Source organism: Anas acuta, chromosome 26, assembly GCF_963932015.1.
Source record: "Anas acuta chromosome 26, bAnaAcu1.1, whole genome shotgun sequence".
Classification (NCBI taxonomy): Eukaryota; Metazoa; Chordata; class Aves; order Anseriformes; family Anatidae; genus Anas; species Anas acuta.
In genome coordinates, this window is record NC_089004.1 from 1,124,559 (window position 1) to 1,143,888 (window position 19,330).

Genomic DNA, 19,330 nt, shown 5'->3' on the forward strand with positions numbered 1-19,330 from the left:
CAGGGCAGCAGAGGGGAGACTGCATTTCCAGCAAATCTACATGCTGAGAGATGTGAGAGTTAGGATTTCCCGACATGGTGCCTGAATGATTATGGACAGGTAAGAAAAACTGCCTTTGACATTTAGTAATGGCAGGTTCAGACTACCTTCTAGTCCTGCCAGCTTGTCTCCAGTTTGGACCACAGAAGCCAAGCCTGTGCAGAATCCCAGAAGTGCAAGCTGCATATGGCATTGCCCTTCCAGGCAAAGAAATGCTCTTCGTGTCCGTTCAAGAGCCAGAATGCTACGCAATTCCCAACACCGTTTCCTCTGAAGAGACAGTGATGTTTTGCTCTTCCTGGACCATACTAAATCCATTCAAGGCCTAATCTCAACCTTTTCTCAAGTTGACAAGTTAGAGATCCTTAGCTTGGTAACACAACAAGTTAAATCTTTTACCTGCAGGTGGACCCTAAGTTGGTTCCAACACAGCAACATCTGAACAAGCATACATTATGAAATCACAAAGTCTGGGTGTATTCTTTCATTAAGGTGATACAACAAGATCATCTAGTAGACAAAGCTCATAGGATTTCACTGTGGGGAAATGAACTCATCCTAGCATTTCCGAGAGAGAAGAGAGATGGGTTATGTGGGAGAGATTTGCTCCACATCCTGCAGAAGTGAAAGGGTCTCACCCCTGGAGAGGCAGTGTCAGACTTTCCTTTAGGCCCTGTCTTATACCAGAGAAAGAGTTCTGCCTACCTCCAACTGTTCCACCTGTAACCCCAGGAGAGAAGTTCCCCATAGTGTGAGAATTAGTCAGTCTGGTTGCAGCTGATGACACGTGGACCAGACTGGCAGCAGCTGGCATCGAATTAAATAAGGACTGCAATACTGAGGAATTTGTCACCGAGTTGAGGTTTGCTTGCAAGGCCATGGGGCCAAGGGGAAACTGTGATCCAGTGGTCAAAGTGTTTAGGAAAGGATGGTGCGTCTGCACAGAAGATGCTGGGTTGCCTGCTGAAGAAACAGCAGTAGAAAGGCTTTTACCATTCAGAAGGCCACCAGACGAAACAGCAGCAGAAATGAAAAGGTTGTGGCCGTTTTTAAACTCCACATCTCGGTCCCTTCCTTTGCTGACCTTTCCGTTATGCTGCAAAGAGTTTTTTTCTGAAGAACCCCCAGTACGAATGCTTATTTCGCTTATCTCTTTGCTTTTGACCCCTGACCGATTTAAGTCTTCTCCTTTCGTGCCACTGAGGCCTTCAAGTTGCCTCTTGTTCAAAAACGGATTTGTTTCCGATATCCCCACATCTTTGCTTCGCTGCGACTGAAAACCCAGGGAGCAGTTGGAAGTCGTCACATCTGAAGCCTTGTGCGGAAGAGAAGCACCATCGATAAAGCTGTGTAAACCAATGTCAGTTGACAGTCCACCGTTGTATGTGAATCCATTGGTGGAGTTTGTACTAGGGCTGAGCCCGTCTGCCCCAGACGAGGGCATGGCAATGCTTTTCCTCGCGTGTGCTGTGATCTTGGCGTCAATGGCGAGGCTGTCCTCAGAGGACGGCCTGAAGGCAAACAACGAATTCTGGCTCAGGGATGAAACCGACTGCAAGGGACTGTCTGTAGTTTTGGTTAGGTTGATGTCAGATATTGGTGAAAAAGTAGATTTCCATTTACTGCTGTTCATGTTCTCGTTGGTTTGTGCTTGTTTCCTCCCAGGTAAGCTGCCACCTAGAAAGAAAGGTTTAAAATATCAAAAAGCAGCTTTCACTGAATCTGCTCAGTAAGAACAGTTTTGTTTTTCCTTCAACACCCATATTTTTCAGTCTTTAATTCTCTTTCTGATCCAAAGGCAGAAATACTTGACAAATCACCTAAAAATCCTTCAAATTTAGCTTAATGCTCTGAAAAAGTTTGAGAATGCAGATTTACTCCTTCCTCCGCCTTTGCACTACAGATCCCTGATTTAGTGAAAAAAAAAAAAAAAAAAAAAAAAAAAAACTGGTCAAATCTTTCCTGACCTACGACAACCAAAAAGGACTGACCCAAGATCTGTAATTATCAGCCACCTGTCTTAATTACTACAATGCAAAGCCCTGGCAGAACTGCACTCTACTCAACAGCACAGAAAGGCCTGCTATTGATAACAATGTCAGTCAGCGGCAGACACCCATTCCCAAGCCCAACCATTAAAACAACTAATTAACATTCCCTACACTTACCATTTTCAACAGTCTTCTGTGGAGATTTGCTTTCCAATGATATTGTTGCAATTTTCCTCTCGATTCTAGTGGGGAAAATAAAAAGGTTATAGCACTCACTGCAATCTTTTTGTTGCACGTTTACCCTTAAATATCTCCTTCAGGTTCATTTCTTAACAGTGGACTAAAGTATATAAAGCCAAGTCACCTAGAAAACTGCATGTTACTAAAGGGACTTGAAAGCACTAGAATAATCCACCAAGAACTAACTAGAAGCTATTACAGAATTTGTGCTCTTTGCCAAGATTAGTGCATGTTCAGAGAACTTCATTATTGCTCCTTCACAACAAGACGTTGGCTGTTGCTCCCATTTGTATAGCGGTTGTTTTTCCAGCACCTCGAGCAAGAACAAAATTATTGCACCTCACAGGTCAGCAAAGAATGGCAAGTACTCCACTTTCAGAGTAACGCCTTATCAGTCTGGGGTAGGGAGCAAAAAATTTTGAATCAAGCTGAAACTGGGAGCGAGAGGGAGATGGATTCTTAGTTTAAAATTACACACTTGGCCTCAATACTCCTGCAAGCAACACAGTAAAAAGAAAGTTTCTACAATAACTCTTTCAGAGGCCAGACTCTGTCAGCCTTGCAAACACAGCAAGAAGAATAGATTCCCACATTCAAGTACTGCTGCCAAAAAACCTTCCCTATTCACAATTTCAGTCTGACAAGAGGCTTGGCATAATGGAATCAGTCTCCAAGCAAAGGGAACAAAGACAGCTTAACACACCTCTCCTGTTTATTGCACCTTTACTGGCTTCCCAAGAAATCTCATCCTGAAACCAGTGCCTGCATATTCACCTGGTGCTATTGTGCTCATCTTCAGATCCCTGCTCTTCATCTGATGTTAGGGGAGAGTAATGAACGCCGTTGGTCTGAATGAGGGGCTTTTCCTTTTTCAATACCGGGGGCTGGTCATTGTCCTGGTAAGGAACAGGAGAGTTCTTCAGGGAGTTTTCAGGAGAGGAAATGGCTGTTATTTCTAAAGGCTGGTTAATGTTATTGACCTGGGCAAGAAGGAAAGAAAGCAGTTATGGATGAGAGCATCCCTTTAGAAACAAGGCATCTTGTTAAGGGTATCAAGAGTGGGCTTAACTTGCTCAGCTTTAGGATAGGCCAACAGCTGCTTGTTTAGCGCTGCCATTGTTATACTCCAGCATCTTGCACTAAAGCGCCCTGGATGAAAGCTTTAATGTAACTTGGAAAAATACTCTCATTATTTGATTTTATGTTTTAACACAGAAATGAAGACATGGGACAATCACATTTCTTTTCAAACTACCACTGCAGGATCACATGAACACAACTTGTATAGCTGGCTTACTAACGTGAGAATGCCATACGCTTCTGGCACTCAAACTATTTAGTCAATCTTACCTTAAACTATATTCAAAATATTTAATCTACAGACTAAAAAAAAATCAACTTAATTGAGAAAACAAACTTTGTCATAAGAGAATAAATTATTTCTATTTTTTAATGCTCTGACAGAAAGAACTCTGAGATGTTCTACCTATTCTTCACCAGCTTTCAGCAATTCTCTTGCCTCCCAGATGGGCCATTTCCACAAAGGGTCTACACTCCAGTTCTAGCTACTAGCACTGTGACAACCTGAGGGTATGCCAAATAATAAAGCAGTGGAAGCTTATTTCTAATTCAAAGAGATTTCCCAGGCCCTTCTCTTTTGCTTAAGCTCTTCGCTTTTTTCCTTACCATGGAGTTGATATTCAGCGGTGAACCTGATGGTTGAGTAAAGAGTCCAGACATAGTGGGTAAGGATTTACGTTTAGGGGAGACCCCGGAGTTCCCGCTGAGATTCCCAGTAGAGGATCTCTTCCGCCGGCCTCGCTTCTTCCCATCCTGCGCGTGTGCTTGGCCGCAGTCCAGCCGAGCGCTCGCGGGCAGAGGACTGTGCTTGTTGGAAGGGGATTGTTTTACATGTCCTGTATTAGGAGAGATTGTAAAGATGATTCTTCTCTTGGCCTCGTTCTCAGGATCTGAAAACGCTGCATCAGACTGAAGATCCCCCTTTGTTCCTTCGGCAAACATCTTCTGAGCATCTGCATATTGCAATACCCCTACCAGGCTCTGGGAGGTGCCATTTAACCTGGGGCTTGTTGAGTGCTGGTGAGCAGGGGAGTTTTGCCCAGAGTTCCTTGACTGCATCATTAGCAAAGGATGTTGTGGAGTGGAACTCCGAGACCCTACTGAGTTAAACAGACTCCCAGAGTCGTCCAGAGCTGCCTGATCAACACTATGGTTAAGATGGGCTGGGCTGTTTGTAAGATTTCCATTGACTGCCACGGAGCCAGAAGAGTAAGAAAAACCTGTTGAAAGGGAAAGTATACATCATTGCTTCTGCTGAGTGATAGTTCACAGTGCTAGATTTCTGGGATGGCTGGGAGTAGATTCAGCTCTACCCGTGTTCGATCAGCCAGCAGCCGTGTACTACATGGGAAACTGCGCAGCTGCTTTTTACATTGTGCAGTTGAGATGGCTCTGTGTGCTGATGGTTCCAGTTAGGTGTTAATTATTTTCACTACTCTTTTTTCCCAATTCAGGAAAATTCATGTGTTATATGGTATTTAAACGGAACTCATGTCAAAGTCTCTTTTGAATTTCTACACCTTCTGAAATCAGGGCTCCTCTACTCTCAACTCCTTCCTGTCATCAAGGAAATAAGATCAGCAATTTCAGTCCATTTCTTCCTCAAAAAAAGAAGGGATTGTCATCTATACAGCCCATCTCCTACTCAAAATTAGACAAAAGGCTGTGGCTTAGGAAGCGACAGGGGATCTTCAAAGAAATTGTGGCAGAAGAATGCCACATGGGAAGAAGCTTGGAAAGGGGATTAAGGTATTTGTCATGGCATATCATAAATGGGTTTAGTGCTCTAGTAAGGCCTTGCCTCTGGGCTGCCTAAATGAAAGGGGTGGAAGGGAATACAGTACTATTTTACTTTTTTTAAAAAGTATTATTTTTTAAACATTTCTTTTGTTTTATAGAAAATTGCAGCCAAGCCCTTCTTTGCAAAACAGATGCTAGAAACAACAGAAGACCCTCAAGGTGAGAAACATTAAGAACAAATGCACTCTGATGAGGGATCAGCTGTAGAACAGCTTCTGTATACCAGAACCTACTTTTCCCAGTCCACAACATTCCCATATTCTGAACAGCTAAAAGCCACAATTTCAACAGATGAATGAGTTCAGAAGCAATGTTTGTACTTATAGGTACCCCTATTCTCTCCCTTATTGACATTTCTTCCTACCCAGATACTCGTGCCTTTACAAATGCTCATGAGACACCATTGTGACTTGCTTAAAGAAATTAATTCTGCTATTAAAAAAAAACAACTCCACCATCCTTCAAAATATAATTTTTAAAGCCAGATCAGTTCATAGTATGGTAAGCACTTTGCTGGTTTGCAACACTGTAGAGATAGGAATCTCTTAATCCACTTAGAAGAGTTTACAAAAACAACTACCTACTTAAACTGCAAGGTGCTGCAGTTCAGATAAAAACACGTCAAACTAATACTCTGTACCAAAATGTATCCAGGCTGTAGGCACAGTTTTGACGGTCTCAGAACATCACCACCTCTGATTCTTTGCTCTCATTACAAAACACACATTTACGTAGCACTCTACTGTTCTGAATGACCTGAGAAGTGCTCAGAAAAAACTCAGACACATGCATTTGTGGATGCTGTCAAGATGAGACAGCACACCTTCACATAGATGAGGCCGTTACCTGAGGTAGCCAAAGCCAGTGGCTTGTTTCCAGCAGCACTGCTTACACCATTATGAGAACTAGCACCAATCTGCTTTTCAAGTGTCGATGAGTCTCTGTTCTGATGAACTGGGCTAGGTGTGCTTCTCTGTGGGGACAGAAAGAGGCATATTAGTACAAGTATACTCAAAAGTCACTAGTTAGAACAAAAAAAAAATCACACGCATTAATAGATTAGAGATTAGAGGTTCTACTTCCTAAATGTCTTAGATTTATCTCGTTTTCAAAAAAACATAGATCAGCATAGGGGACAAAACTGAGTAGTGATTACACTGTGATAGTTATCTAGCACACGCCTGATACCATCCAGTTAGAGAACAGACTCATTGTTCCAGAAGGTTTAGATGCACAACTGCACTGTGATCAGAGAGCAAATGCCTTTAGCCCACTGTTTACAGGCAGAAAGAAAACAAATGTTTGTATCACGTCCCCAAGCCTATACACACAAAGCTCCAAACTACCCCAAACTGAACATGAAACACATTAGACTATGTTCTTTGGTACAATGTCTGAGGGTGGTGTTTTCCTGAAAGCAGGCACAACGTTTGTGAAATGATAGGCTGAATAAACAATGACAAACGTTTGTGAGAAACCAGACCAGTCATTTTGAAACTTCTCTGCCACTGAAAGTAGAGCTTATCAGGATTTCAGAGAGATGGCCCCAAAGGTTCTCTACTGAATACCTGAGAAGTCAGCTACAGAGCAGTCACTCAGTAGCAATTACAACATAAAGGTACTGTTCAGGTTCATCCCACACAGTTAGCACAAAAAGATCAACAATTTATCAATGACCAAGCTGAGGCAGAATTTGGTTCCCAGTGTAATGCAACAAGGCAAGGGCTAAGAACAAGTTGACATATGGGATCCTTGGCTCCCGGCGCCATAAACTCTCAGATGCTGCACCTTTTCCACCAAGCCAAACATTCAGCCTATGACCTCTAGAGGCATGCACTTTATTTTCCTTCCTGGCTGAAACACCACCACAGACACAGGAGCAAAAATCTAGAGCACGACTAAGACACAAGAGGATGCATCCCAACAGCAGCCTCCCCCGAAGCACTAGACATTCAAGGTTAGCAGCCCACTATGGATTCTGGTGCACAGCACCCCATTACTGCTCAATGTGATTTTAGTTAGGCATGGAAAGTGTTGATGATCCCTTACTCACCACCTTCTCAACACGGCTAGGTAGGACTACGCTGGCCAGAGGGATACTAACAGGGAGTTTATTGGGCTGCACTGTGCTGAGAGGAATACTGATAGGTAGGCTGGTGATAGTTTCTCCATTACTCACAGAGGTTCTCTCTCTTAAACCCTGTAAATGCAAAAGAGAAAGTAATGTTCTCAACTGCAAACTATTACTGAAAAGACATCCTAAACTAATGGTAACTTGCTCATTTAGATTTTGTCTTTTTTTTTCCTCATGTTGAGAATTACATGATTCAGAGTGACAACTATATAGCAAAAACAGGGCATGCATGGAGCAGCTTTGTTACCAACATCAGTCTACTGGGACAGCAACATCCAACGGCACAGAAATACATAAATTAAAGCTACTACTGCCCCTAAGCATAAGAAAAAAGATATCTGAGGTGAGCTCATTTCCTAGTGTCTTTGTTACAGCTCTGTGAAAAACACTCATCTAACAGAGTTTGTATCTTGAGGTCCTCTGTACACAGAAGATGGAGTAGCCAGAAATTTTTCCATGGTAACCTCCTGTGGGAGGGCACCTGCTTGCTCTGAAATGAGCACCAATAGGATTCAGGGCAGAACCAATGTGGACAATTTATTTATTTATTTATTTATTAATACAAAAGACAGTTTAGTTTTCAAGTCAAAGTACACTCACACCAGGTCAAAAAGAAGTCCTACTGCATTACTGCACAGTTCACATGCAAACCAGTGACTCAAAGGTAAGCATGCCTTTCACGAGCACCGTATTCTCTCTTCCTCTAGCCAGTTCCTCTTTTTTATTGCACCACACCTACTGTAATTTATATTATTTTCCATGCCAAGTTGACCAAGCACATCTGCTTCTCCTAGTCTGGCCAACTTTTTGTTCTACAAGGTGTAAAGTCTCTGAATTCAAGCAAAAGCAAATCTTTTACCTTCTCGCCTGCAATTGGTAAGGCCGCTGGGGAAGAGGGCCGAGTTTCCTGAGGACTCAGCTTTATGCCATTTGAAATACCAGGGCTTGGATACGTAAGGCCATTCTCTTTGACGTGGTCAGCTCTGTGAACAGAGATGTAGGATCATTAGAATACAAATCTAACTACTTTTGTTTTGCCAGGAATTCCCATACCAAACTCCAGGTACCATACCACCTTATTTACCTGATCAGCTAGCACTGCAGGTTTTGCTGAGACAAAACTTTTAAGTACTTAAAACTCGACTTTTAAAAACATTTTTCCACAATACAAATAAAACACTTATTAAAATAAACAAACCCCTCCATTCCCAACCTAGGAAATGATCGTGCTCACCTCTGTATCTCATTAGTTGTTGCTTTTCCGTTGACTGCATGGTCTTGATTCAAGTGTCTCCTTAGTGCTATTTTAGCTGGGGAAAACCTGGTATAATCAGGTAAGGACAAGCTCGTCATCTTGTCTGCTTTCTGTCTGCTGCTGTGGTTTGGGGTACAAGGTACTATTTCTTGGTCCAGGTGAGAAGTCGTGTACTGAGGGGTGTTCTGCTTGGAGGACGGCCGGCTAAAAGTGTTATGGATTTCATAGGGAGTAGCATGGCCATTCATGGACAGTTCAGGGCTCATGCCATTGATCGGGGGCATAGGAAATTTAGAGCATTCAAGCTCCAGTTGGAACCTGTTGTGATCAGCCTCAGGATCACGGCTCAAATGGTTTTTATTGCGTAGCTGTACTGACAATGACTCATCAGACGGCGTGTACGATTTCAGCTGCATTAGCTCCTGCTGTCTTTGACTTTTCTCAAGTTCCACAATGCTGATCTTTAAACAAAGAGAAGGACAATGATTAAAGACCACACTTAACAATTCTATTACATTATGGAGTTTTGCCTTGATATGCTTATCAGAACAACTGACCCCATTTCTGGGAATAAAAAACAAGTGACCCACAATTTGAGGAACAAATTTCAATGTGCTATTACAAGTTTAAGACCACAACGTGAAGGCAAGGGGAATGGCTCACATGCTTAGAAAACACCTTTTTCATTTTGGAATCAAATGTAAAATATCCTCAATGTCTATACAGAATATGGAGTAACTCAATATTGTCAGTCATTGATGGAAAAGGTCAATCCCTGCCTAGGCATCCAGTAAAAAGGCTGGATTAGCTTTAGAACTAACTTCACAAGGAAGGAAAAGTTCTTCAGTCACAGAAGTTTCATTTCTTTTTCATTGTGGTGTCATTCTGTGGGATCTGATTCCTGAACTGAGAATTCAGAGCACAAAGGTGACATTACCATGAAGCCACATATTATGCTAATGAGCAAGACTTTTTTTTTTAAAGCCAGTCATGCTTTTTAAATGTGTAATGATAAATCATGATTCCTTCTTCCACAGCATTACCAGGGAATCAGGTCATAGAATATGCTTTCCTTAAAAGTCATCTACGTTCATATTCTTCAAGCTTACTAACAGACACTCCCCTCCCCCAACAAACGGATTGATCTCCAGAAAAAAAAAAAACCACCTAGCTTATCCCTTAGTATCCTATTTAGTCAAGTACTCTGAAATGGCCCCTTGTCCAGGAGCTACCCTGTGTTGGTGACTCTAGAGTTGTTTCTTGCTCTGTACCTGCAGTTCCAAACAGTGCTTTTGTTTCTCAGAAATCTGATTCTTCAGCGCCTGCTTCTCTTTCAGCAAGTTCTCCAGTGACAATGTTGACCAATCCAGCTTCAGTTCTTCACAGCGTGCTTTAAGCTGCAAAGACATGAGATAAACAGATCAAAAGACAACTTTCAACTTTTCACACCACTCAAGGTACACGGTGAAAGGCATGCACCTTTCAGCTGGATATCTGCAAGCAACTTCTTATCCTCTCAGCTTAAGCAAAATACCACCACAAAAGGGTCCTGTAGTCCCTGTCTAATGGGGGAGGAGGTGGCCTGGTTCCTTCTTAATATACTGTTAGCACCCAGCCTCACTAACAACTTCCATTCCCTTGCCTAACTTAACAGTTTGAGTTACTGAGATTAAAAACAGAAGTTATGGGTACTACAAAGCAAGTGCTGTACACACTTTTTTTTTTGCCAGAGATCCAGATAAAGTGACAAGCCCACATACAGCTGTGCAGCTGTTTAAGAGACACAGATGAGGCCAGCAAACTGCTACCTCAGCATCTGGTTATGATTAAAAAAAGGTTTCCAAGAAGAAGTACCACCTGCATTCTTTTCCAGAAATTCTTCTCAGTTACAGAGAAGCTATAGCAGCTGGAGTGTTTTTTTTTTTTTTTTTTTTAATTATTATTATTCATTAAGATACCTAGAGAGGGGGGCAGCCCTCAGCTCATGATCTGTCCTCCTTACAAGGATGAGAGCATCACTATGCTACTCAAATACAAGCACTGTACGCACCAGCTGTAAGCTCTGGTTCCTGAGTTCGCTGTTATCCTTCTCCAGCTGTTTCGTCTGTTCTTTCAGTTGCTGATTGTGAGCAGAGATTTCCTTCTGAGCCTGAATCAGGTCATTGTATGTCAGCGCCTTAACTCCCAACTACAAAATGGAGGGTAAAAGGGAAAGAGATCATTCAGTAAGGTCTTGACACACTAATTCCAGACAACTGTCACATTCAAAAGAAAGACTGCAGAACTTCTGCAGCTTCCAGAACGCCCCCCAACATTCTCCAAAGCACTTCGTCATCACTAGGAGATACAGAAGTTGCTCTTGCCAGCCAGAACAACTGTATTTTTGTAGAGCTACCATGTTTCCTTCTATGAGTTCAAACTTGTATTTGTAACACAGTTTGTTCAACTAGCTGTGGGTGCATCCTTTAATAAAATACCACAGTGCTGTGATCTGTCACCCCCTTCTCTTGGATACAGTATCACACAACAATTTCAACAATGAAAATGAAACCTAATCAAATATTGAAAGATTCCGTGTGATTTAACATGATCTACTGCAAAAAGGAGACTACTTTGAGACTACTCTAGACATGCTCATTTTTAATCAAAAGCATTTGCTTGCAGATGATGAACAAGCACACACTTCCAGCAAACCAGGGTTGCTACCTCATCAAGTTTCTGTTGAAAAAGACGTTTAATTTCCTCTTTCTGTGCCTGGCAGTGGGTGAATAACTGCTGTGCTGTCCCCAGTAGCTGTGCATTCTTCTCCTGGAAGAGGGAAGAGACAATATATATTTAGCATCAACTGCAGCACAATCCCTCTTGTTAAGATGTTTACATCTAGTTTGTACAGCAAGTTGGGTGTGACTGAGCTCAGAGTAGAAACCTATGAAAAAATCCAGCTCTCAGACTTCTATGACACTGTTTTTATTAGTATTGAACACTTCGGTGAAGCTTAGTAGGTTGAAAAGAGATTTTGGGTAGTTTATTTTGCTATATGGTAAGATATAATCTGGACAGTCTTAAATTCATTTTTATCCTCCTAGTACACTGTAAAGCAGTAGTAATAATTACATCCTTGTAAAGAAATAGTAATAATTACATCCTACAGAGCAGAAATGGAACTGGAAAAGATTATCTGTATGATACCTGTTACTAAAATGGGAACAGAACCTGAATCTCCAGAGCCCCGACTGAGGATTTTCTTACACAATACCCATGTCTCATGGAAGGCACTCAGTAAATGAAAATACACTGTGAGGGACGTGGGAGGAAAGTCATAAATAAACCAAACCACTTGTACTTCTTCCAATGCCAAAATTACTTCGGCAGGCCACCCAGCCCTTCCAATGGCAGAACATTTCCTGCCCATTACATTCCTTAACTAGATACTTGCTTACTCGTTTCATGGTCACGCACCATGCAGGCAGCAAAGTGCAAGAACTGGGCTGTCATTTTTTTCAGTTCCAAACTGGAAGATGAGTGAAGGGAGAATAAAAAGTTCTGGAGATGACATTTTTCTCCAACTTTTGCTGCTGAAATCAAACAGGAACCATGAAAAAACTGAGCTGTCACCCCAGAAAAAGTTGATAACAAGAGCAAAAAAAAATGCCTTGATCTTCCAAGCAGTCAGTTAATGAAGTGAAGCTGCAGTGCTGGCAGGTCCAGTACATGTGAAAAACACCGTGGCCCTGCCACACAGCTCATATTGCTATTCACGCCAATGACTTGGGAAAACAGCTGAGTCACTGCAAAGCTAAACTGCCTGTCACAGGTGATGCTGAAAAAGTGGTTTATGCTTTCAACATCAGCCATTTCATTCATCCTTTACAAGCAGTGGAAGAGCTGACAGCTCCATCTAAGGGTACTCCAAGTGAACTAGCAGCTCACAGCATCTTGTTTATTTTAAAACTGTATTATCTAAACGTTTTTATTGTACTTAAAAAACACCTCACATTAGAGGGAGTTACTAAATAGCATATACAACAGCACCTCATCCAGAAGAGTTCTGCTTCTGCTTTTGTGCAGTTTAACTAGCCTTGCTCAGTATAACACTCCATTAAAAAAATCTTTTCACACTGAATTTCTCATTTCAATGTCAAGGTATGAAACAGCTGTCAGACACCACTATGAGGTGATTGCTTTTCCACCCTCAAGTTATGCTTCCAGCATACAGCACAATATTTGTGCACCATCATTCTTCATTCTATTTTCTGTGCAAGAAGCTAAGTCAAATTTATGCCGACTTTTCCAACAACAAACACAGTAGTAAAAAAAAAAATGTTATTTCAGGAAAAAAAAAAAAAGGAAATTCAAAGTGCTGTTTGACTATGAAAACAAATGGGAACAACCATAAGAAAAAAAAGGCTGCATGAACAGCACACCAGCATCAGCCCATACTTAGTAACGAATGAGGTAGCACAAGTTAAGCTCTCTCATCTGGAAAAAGAGTTCCCGTTACGGGAAATCCCACAAAACAAATCAGCTTTATGCTGGCACTTTCAGAAAGCCCTCACAGGCAAGGAAATCCTCCATGGGAGCTACCAAAAGCAGGAATTGGCCAGATATTAAAGGTTATAGTTGAGCTCTATGGGGAAATGTTCCTCCACATAAGTAGCAAGCATAGGCTCTTTCATTGGGACTAATTTATAAAGCAATTAAAACTGAGGTAAGGCAATACAAGAAGAAAAGGTGTTTAGGCAGTAAATCTCCTCCCTCTGCTGGAGAGATGGCTCCACAGCAAAGAAAAACACCACACACTTCCCAGCTGCAGTATTTCCTTTGCCTTTCCGTGTACTTCAACTCACATTTTTGTACATTTACACTTTGTCCACCCATGTAATCTTAGCGTATTAAGACTATCAACACTGATAAATGGACTGAAGCATCCTTAAGTCATTTATACAACAGATTTTTTAATCCCATACTTCAATCTGTTGCAAGTCTAATGAACCATCTTGATGCTAGAGTATTCAGATTTTGTTTTAGGCTTTCCTACAGTGGGAAAAGACAAAGCTGTCAAAAACAAGAAAATTTAACTTCAGAGAATTAGTTTGTGGTTCTTCTCCCCCTCATCCGCCCTCCCCCCCCCCCTTTTTTTTTTAAAAAAAAAAAACAGCCCTTACACAGAGCTGCTACAACCTTCAGCTAGATTAAGCACAATTTAATTATCTCGGGGCAGTTCTACTGGCAAATCACAGGATGCATCTACGCAGGGAAGCTCATCTAAGGGGAGGGCAGGAGTATTCAGGCAGTGCATACTGCTGGAAAAGTTGACCACCACCTCTTTCTCCTGTGACCCATGAGACATTTAGAGAAGAAAAGCAGCTGCCAATCCCAAGTAGGAGAAAAGGAGAGGGTTCAAGACACCAGCTTCCTGCATTTATGCACACAGCTTCACATCAAAATAGAAGAAATGGAAACACTGAAGTGAGCCCTCTCAGGTTGGGGGCCACCATAGGGAAGAGAGATGATACATTTTCCCAGTCTGCAGATAGGAAATTCAAGCATGTAAAGACTGACCAAGTTAGCAATAAGATCTCTACATACAATCATTCAGTCTAATTATTACTTTGGTAGAGTCTCTATAATTGGCCTGGTGCAGTACTGGTGTTCAAGTGCACACAATTCCAATCTCCACCTTTTTTCCCCCACAGCTAAGGTATCTGGTTGGCTGGCAATTTTGTTTAGAAACGACAAAAGACACCTACCTTTTCCTGCTCCAGTAACTGTTGCAGACTTGCTTTATACTGAGGAGTTTTCATGTATGCCATGAACTGCATGTACTGGATCTTAAAAGAGTCTGCAAAAGAAACAAGGAGATGATATATTTCAAGTGAGAGAAAGTGCAATGCTCCAAAAGACTGCTTGCTCCCTTGACCTCCCAACCTTGCTCTCACTTCCTTTTTGTTTGGATTCTCAGGCAAACTAAGCCATTAAGGATCAATTTAAAGCATGCTGGAAAAGTCTTCTGGTGCAAGCTGAACTCTTGAATCCATTAGCTACCTTTAATAGGTAATCCAGTGAAAGTCATGACGCTGCATTCTAAAATGAGGAAGATGACGGGTGCTAATGCTGCGCTTGCACAAGGAAAGAGGAGTTGAACAGTTTTTAATGCACTGTCAGTAAAAGCAATACAAGACTAGCTGTAACAGCCAAAAAGGGCACTGAGCTCACAGCACTCATTCTCCCAGCATCCTAAGACGGGGTTTGCTGTGTTCCTCCTGCCCCCACAGAGATGACAAGCTCCATGCCCACGTTCATTCTCTCTCCAGGGATTACTTGCTCCTCACCCTCACACTCCTTTTACTCCTATTGTGCAACACCTTCTTTCTCCCCAGCCCTCCTGGGGTCCTTTCATCATGAAGCCAACCACATGACTAAGTCCAGTCTGCTGCAATCACAGGCAACCAGAACATGCAACAGACATTATACAGACTGTTGCAGCAAGGTTTCCTCCAGACAAGTGTAATTCCCCTCACCGCTCCCCAGGAAACACCCAACTCACTCCTTTTCTCTCTTTCTCTACAATAAGTCACTCACAACCATAACACAGTGCAGGAAGAGAGCAGAAGTTAAGGACATCGCAGATGCCTTAGGTCTGTACAACAGAAGGAAACATTACAGTAGAAAGGATCAAGGGGGAACAACACCCAAGGTTTTCTTTAAATCAACTCTTGTATATAGAAAATATTTTCCAATCACACCACCTTTGTGCCCTCCCCACCCCCCAAAAAAAAAAAACCACTCTGACAATCTCATTACTGTTTGACTTTGCTGTAAGTTTCACAGGGAAAATGGAGTGCTGTTGTCCAAGACTGTATCGCTTAAGAATAAAAGAATGGTTTCATTTAAAATGAAGTTATTTCTGGACTAGCCATTTCCATTTAAAGTTATTTTGGATTCCTGTTAAATCCATTTCTTCCCATTTGTGCCAAATGAGAGCTAAATAACGTCAAAAACACAGACCAAGACATCAACTTCAGCAGCAAGTTGGCCCCCAATATGCAGCTTTCCACAGTGGCTGTCTATTAACAGCCATTCAATTTAGCGTATGCTTAGAAACGTCAAAGGAAAAATCCCCATCACGAACACTGTGACAATATTACAGCCATACCTAGCAGCTTTTGTAGTGCAGGGGGGGTAGGTGTCACCAGTAGCTGGTTAGATGAATGCCGTTGCACTTTAGGAGGTAGTTGGTAATACGGACTATGAGGTGACTTGTATGCATCTGAAGAGAGACAAAAAGATAACCTTTCATTGTTTCTGGCAAGGGCACAGAAGGCTTTATTATTCAAAGGCATGTTATTTAAAATGTTTGGACGGGCATCTACAGCTTATCTTTAGAAGAGGAGTCACAAAGACAAGCTGTCAACCACAGCACAGCTCCAGCTCCTGGTTAAATACCTACAGACAGTTTCAATCACCATCACCTCACAGAGGCACACCACCCCCCTCTAGGAGCATTTTGCTTTGGTGGTAAGGAAGAAGTTATGGCACAAAACCAAACTAAACCCAGCACTAAAGCAAGAATGACCTCCCTGCATTCATTCAGAGCCTCAGATCCTTATCTGTGCTCACATGGCAGGGAAGGGCTTCTCCTAACGCCTGCTTTGAACTCACCCTGAGGAGAGGATGAAGATGTCTGTGAAACAGTTTGAGCATGCAGAAGTTCTAGTGCAGTTTGGTTCTTCTTAGTCTTGCGCTCTGTATTTGCAGTGTTCATTTTCTTGGGACGTCCTCGTTTCCTGCCTGCCATTTTCCTTCCTTTTTTACTTAGCTTTTTCTTCCTTGCTTTCGAGGGAGATGGCTTTTTAACAGAATTTGCCCCAGCTTTTTCTTCTTCAGCACCAGAATCCTAAGAGATTTTTTAAAAGCCAAAAGCACTTCAGTCTTTTCTACCTACATACGCAGCCTTTACTTTAAGCATGCACTTATAAAACTATTAAACAAAGTTATTAAAGTAAACCAATGCATTGCAGTTAAATAACTTGCCAATGAAATAGACTGGCTTGGGATTAGAGCTGTCCCCAGCACCCAAGTTGTGCTAATTCCTTTCTGGACCTACTCATTGCAGAGAAAGAAGTCTAACTGTTGTCTAAGAAAAGCTGATTATATCTTCTCTATTGACTATATTCTTCAATTAAATTTAATTAAAAAGTCAAAGTACATTCAACGCTTTATGTTTTTGTGCATGAGCAGTTGCTGCATCTCTAACAGTGCCATGCAACTGAAGGAGAAAGGAACCCTTTGCAAGAGACTCAGCACACTCTGAATTCCATTCAAGGGCTTATGACTCAGGGAAAGCTCTGCAAGCCAATGCGAGGGTGGTCAACCAACTCTTCTGTTCATCTTGCAATACTTTTTTTCCAGAATTATTGGTGCAATTCCCAAGTGTCACTCAATCATATTTTTGTCCACAGCAACAGCAATACCAGTTTATATCCTCGGAACAAACAGTCTTCCCACAGAATCAGGCTTTTCCTGACAGATTATGAATTCATTTAAAGCTCAAGAGAAACGTATTTACTCTACAAAAAATGCTGGACAGTCACCTTATTTTCTTGAACCTTCGTTGGAGTAGTTGTGTTGCTCTTATTTTCTCGTTGTTGACGACGTCTAGCTGCCTCTTGTTCCTCCTGAACAAATATTTTACACAATTTAAAAATTTGTTCTTAGATTTTGCACTAATACAGATCCCTGCATTTCCTGACTTAGTCTTCTAAGAGAGCTAGGTGTAAGTATTCATATCATACAAAGCCAAATTTAAAAAAAAAAAAAAAAGTAAAACAACTTTGTTACCAGCTGGGGAAAAACACTCACCCTGCTCCAGGCTACAGTCAGTCAGAAAAGGAAGTTAAGTGCAAGTCATCCTTTTGCGTTGCATTACCTACTATAATGGGTTTCAAACATGCGGCCACAAAGGAAAGGATATTAAGCCCCAACATCTTCCCTTATTCTGCCCCACCTCCCAAGTCTACCCCCAAGATCATACACTAGTATTTCACGTTTTTTTTAATAACACAAGTTTTAAATATTACAATATCTTTACCTATACCCCCAATATTTCATGTATCACTTTTCAAGTCATATAAGTTTTTTAATGGCAAAGCCATTAATCATCATCTAATTCAACTTTAACCAAGTCCATAGAATACAGCATAAAAGCAATTTTGAAGCTTAATTTTCTACTAGCCACTAAGGCCAGGACATTTCAAACACCTCACTAAAAGCGCGTCTTGTACCTTCTACGTGAGGTTAAACTTCCACAAAAATTCAGACAACTCCAACACCTCTTCAGTTTGAGAAATTTATCAACCAGATTGCATGAATGGCAGATTTAAACAGCTTCACCATTTAAAGCAGGGTAGTTCAAAAGTACACGGATGCCATTCTGTACCTAAGGTACCACTGGTCAGTTTTAAGACTAATCTTCTCCTAAAGTTTTGAATTGCATGTCCTTGCTTCTTTCCATTACTTAGAATACCAGCACCAGTTATTTCACATGGATAAAGCCCAGTCTTAAAAATCCTCTGGCATTTTAATTCCACACGTGATAGTACAGACTGCAGCAACTGACAACACATTTCACATCTCAAATAGCAAGTCCCAAAAGTTGAAGCTCAGAGTGCACTTCAGCTTCATTTTCATGCAGCTGAACACTGGGACAGATTCAAATTACCCTTTCCCTCTTAAGCTTCATTTCTTCAATGAACAAATAGCTCTTTAAAGGTCTCCAAGGCAAGGGAAAAACACCATGAGGTTGGCCCGTTAATTACCTATTATAAAGCTCTTAAACATTATTGTATTAGTGCTTGATGGCATATGATGCTTTGCTTCAATTAGCTCCATGCACATGTTCCTTATGTATCAAGAAAACTCAATTTGCTATCAATTCCGTACATTTAACAAGTGACTAAGGTCCTCAGACTGGCTGCCCCATTATTTTGAATTTTGTACAAAAAATATCTGAAACTTACCCTGAGTTTTGGATTTTTGAGACTAGAAAAATAGTTTTCAAGCTGCAAATACAAAGACAGTCATTCTGTAAGTCACGACAGAAAAATACATAAGAATAAAATAATTTAAGACAAATGCAGAAATTAACTGTTTTTCTTCTGCTAAACTACATCAAGAAGCCATTTATATTCATTCTTTTTAGAGACAAACACATTGTGTGACAGGACATAATCCAAGCCTCAACAAGGTTTTATCATCTCCACCACAGCCTACCCTTGGTTTAAAGCTTTGTGTAATATATCTCCACTCAGCAGAAGGCTATTTTCAATGAAGCTACTTCACTCCTGTACTCCACTAAAATATTTATCAGCACTCTAGTATATTCTTTAACAAAAGCACTGTTGAACTAAAGCAGACTGAGAAAAAATACTGTATCATATTGCACACAAAAAACTCTACATAGGAATAAAGTATTTTTCCACAAAAGTTTGTTTCTACAGGGTTGGTTTTGCTTTCTATAACTGAAAAGATAAACAGTGAACGCATCAGCATTGTTACTGAGCTTTGGTTGGTTCTACATCAACTGAAAGATCAATTAAAACTGAGCATTATTACTATGGCAGTCTGTACACCACAAAGGAAAATGATGAGTTAAAGACCCCCAGAGTCTTCACTTAATGTGTAAGCTATAGTGCAAGACCACCACTACGCACAGATGCTATCCTGGAACTCGAGAAAGAATTATACCTGTAAATTTATACACCCTCAAGTAATTAACAGACTGCCATAGTA

General features: G+C 41.2%; 1 protein-coding gene across 6 annotated transcripts in view; it reads right to left on the reverse strand.

The window, feature by feature from the left end:
* The window catches only part of DOT1L (DOT1 like histone lysine methyltransferase), a 71,862-nt gene that overhangs the window by 8,449 nt on the left and 44,083 nt on the right, over positions 1 to 19,330 (reverse strand). For 3 of the 6 annotated variants that reach the window (XM_068661524.1, XM_068661520.1, XM_068661519.1), the window contains exons 12-27: positions 18,559 to 18,600; positions 17,134 to 17,217; positions 16,202 to 16,436; positions 15,696 to 15,809; positions 14,290 to 14,381; positions 11,246 to 11,347; positions 10,590 to 10,727; positions 9,811 to 9,936; positions 8,519 to 9,000; positions 8,144 to 8,267; positions 7,204 to 7,350; positions 5,997 to 6,123; positions 3,957 to 4,570; positions 3,045 to 3,250; positions 2,208 to 2,272; positions 745 to 1,716 (exon numbers count right to left, since the gene is read on the reverse strand). In XM_068661524.1, the coding sequence (XP_068517625.1) occupies positions 745 to 1,716; positions 2,208 to 2,272; positions 3,045 to 3,250; positions 3,957 to 4,570; positions 5,997 to 6,123; positions 7,204 to 7,350; positions 8,144 to 8,267; positions 8,519 to 9,000; positions 9,811 to 9,936; positions 10,590 to 10,727; positions 11,246 to 11,347; positions 14,290 to 14,381; positions 15,696 to 15,809; positions 16,202 to 16,436; positions 17,134 to 17,217; positions 18,559 to 18,600 (3,670 nt within the window). Of the gene's footprint in view, positions 1 to 492; positions 1,717 to 2,207; positions 2,273 to 3,044; positions 3,251 to 3,956; positions 4,571 to 5,996; positions 6,124 to 7,203; positions 7,351 to 8,143; positions 8,268 to 8,518; positions 9,001 to 9,810; positions 9,937 to 10,589; positions 10,728 to 11,245; positions 11,348 to 14,289; positions 14,382 to 15,695; positions 15,810 to 16,201; positions 16,437 to 17,133; positions 17,218 to 18,558; positions 18,601 to 19,330 lie in introns of those variants that run through there. The other 3 variants (XM_068661522.1, XM_068661521.1, XM_068661523.1) reach the window with 3 other exon arrangements.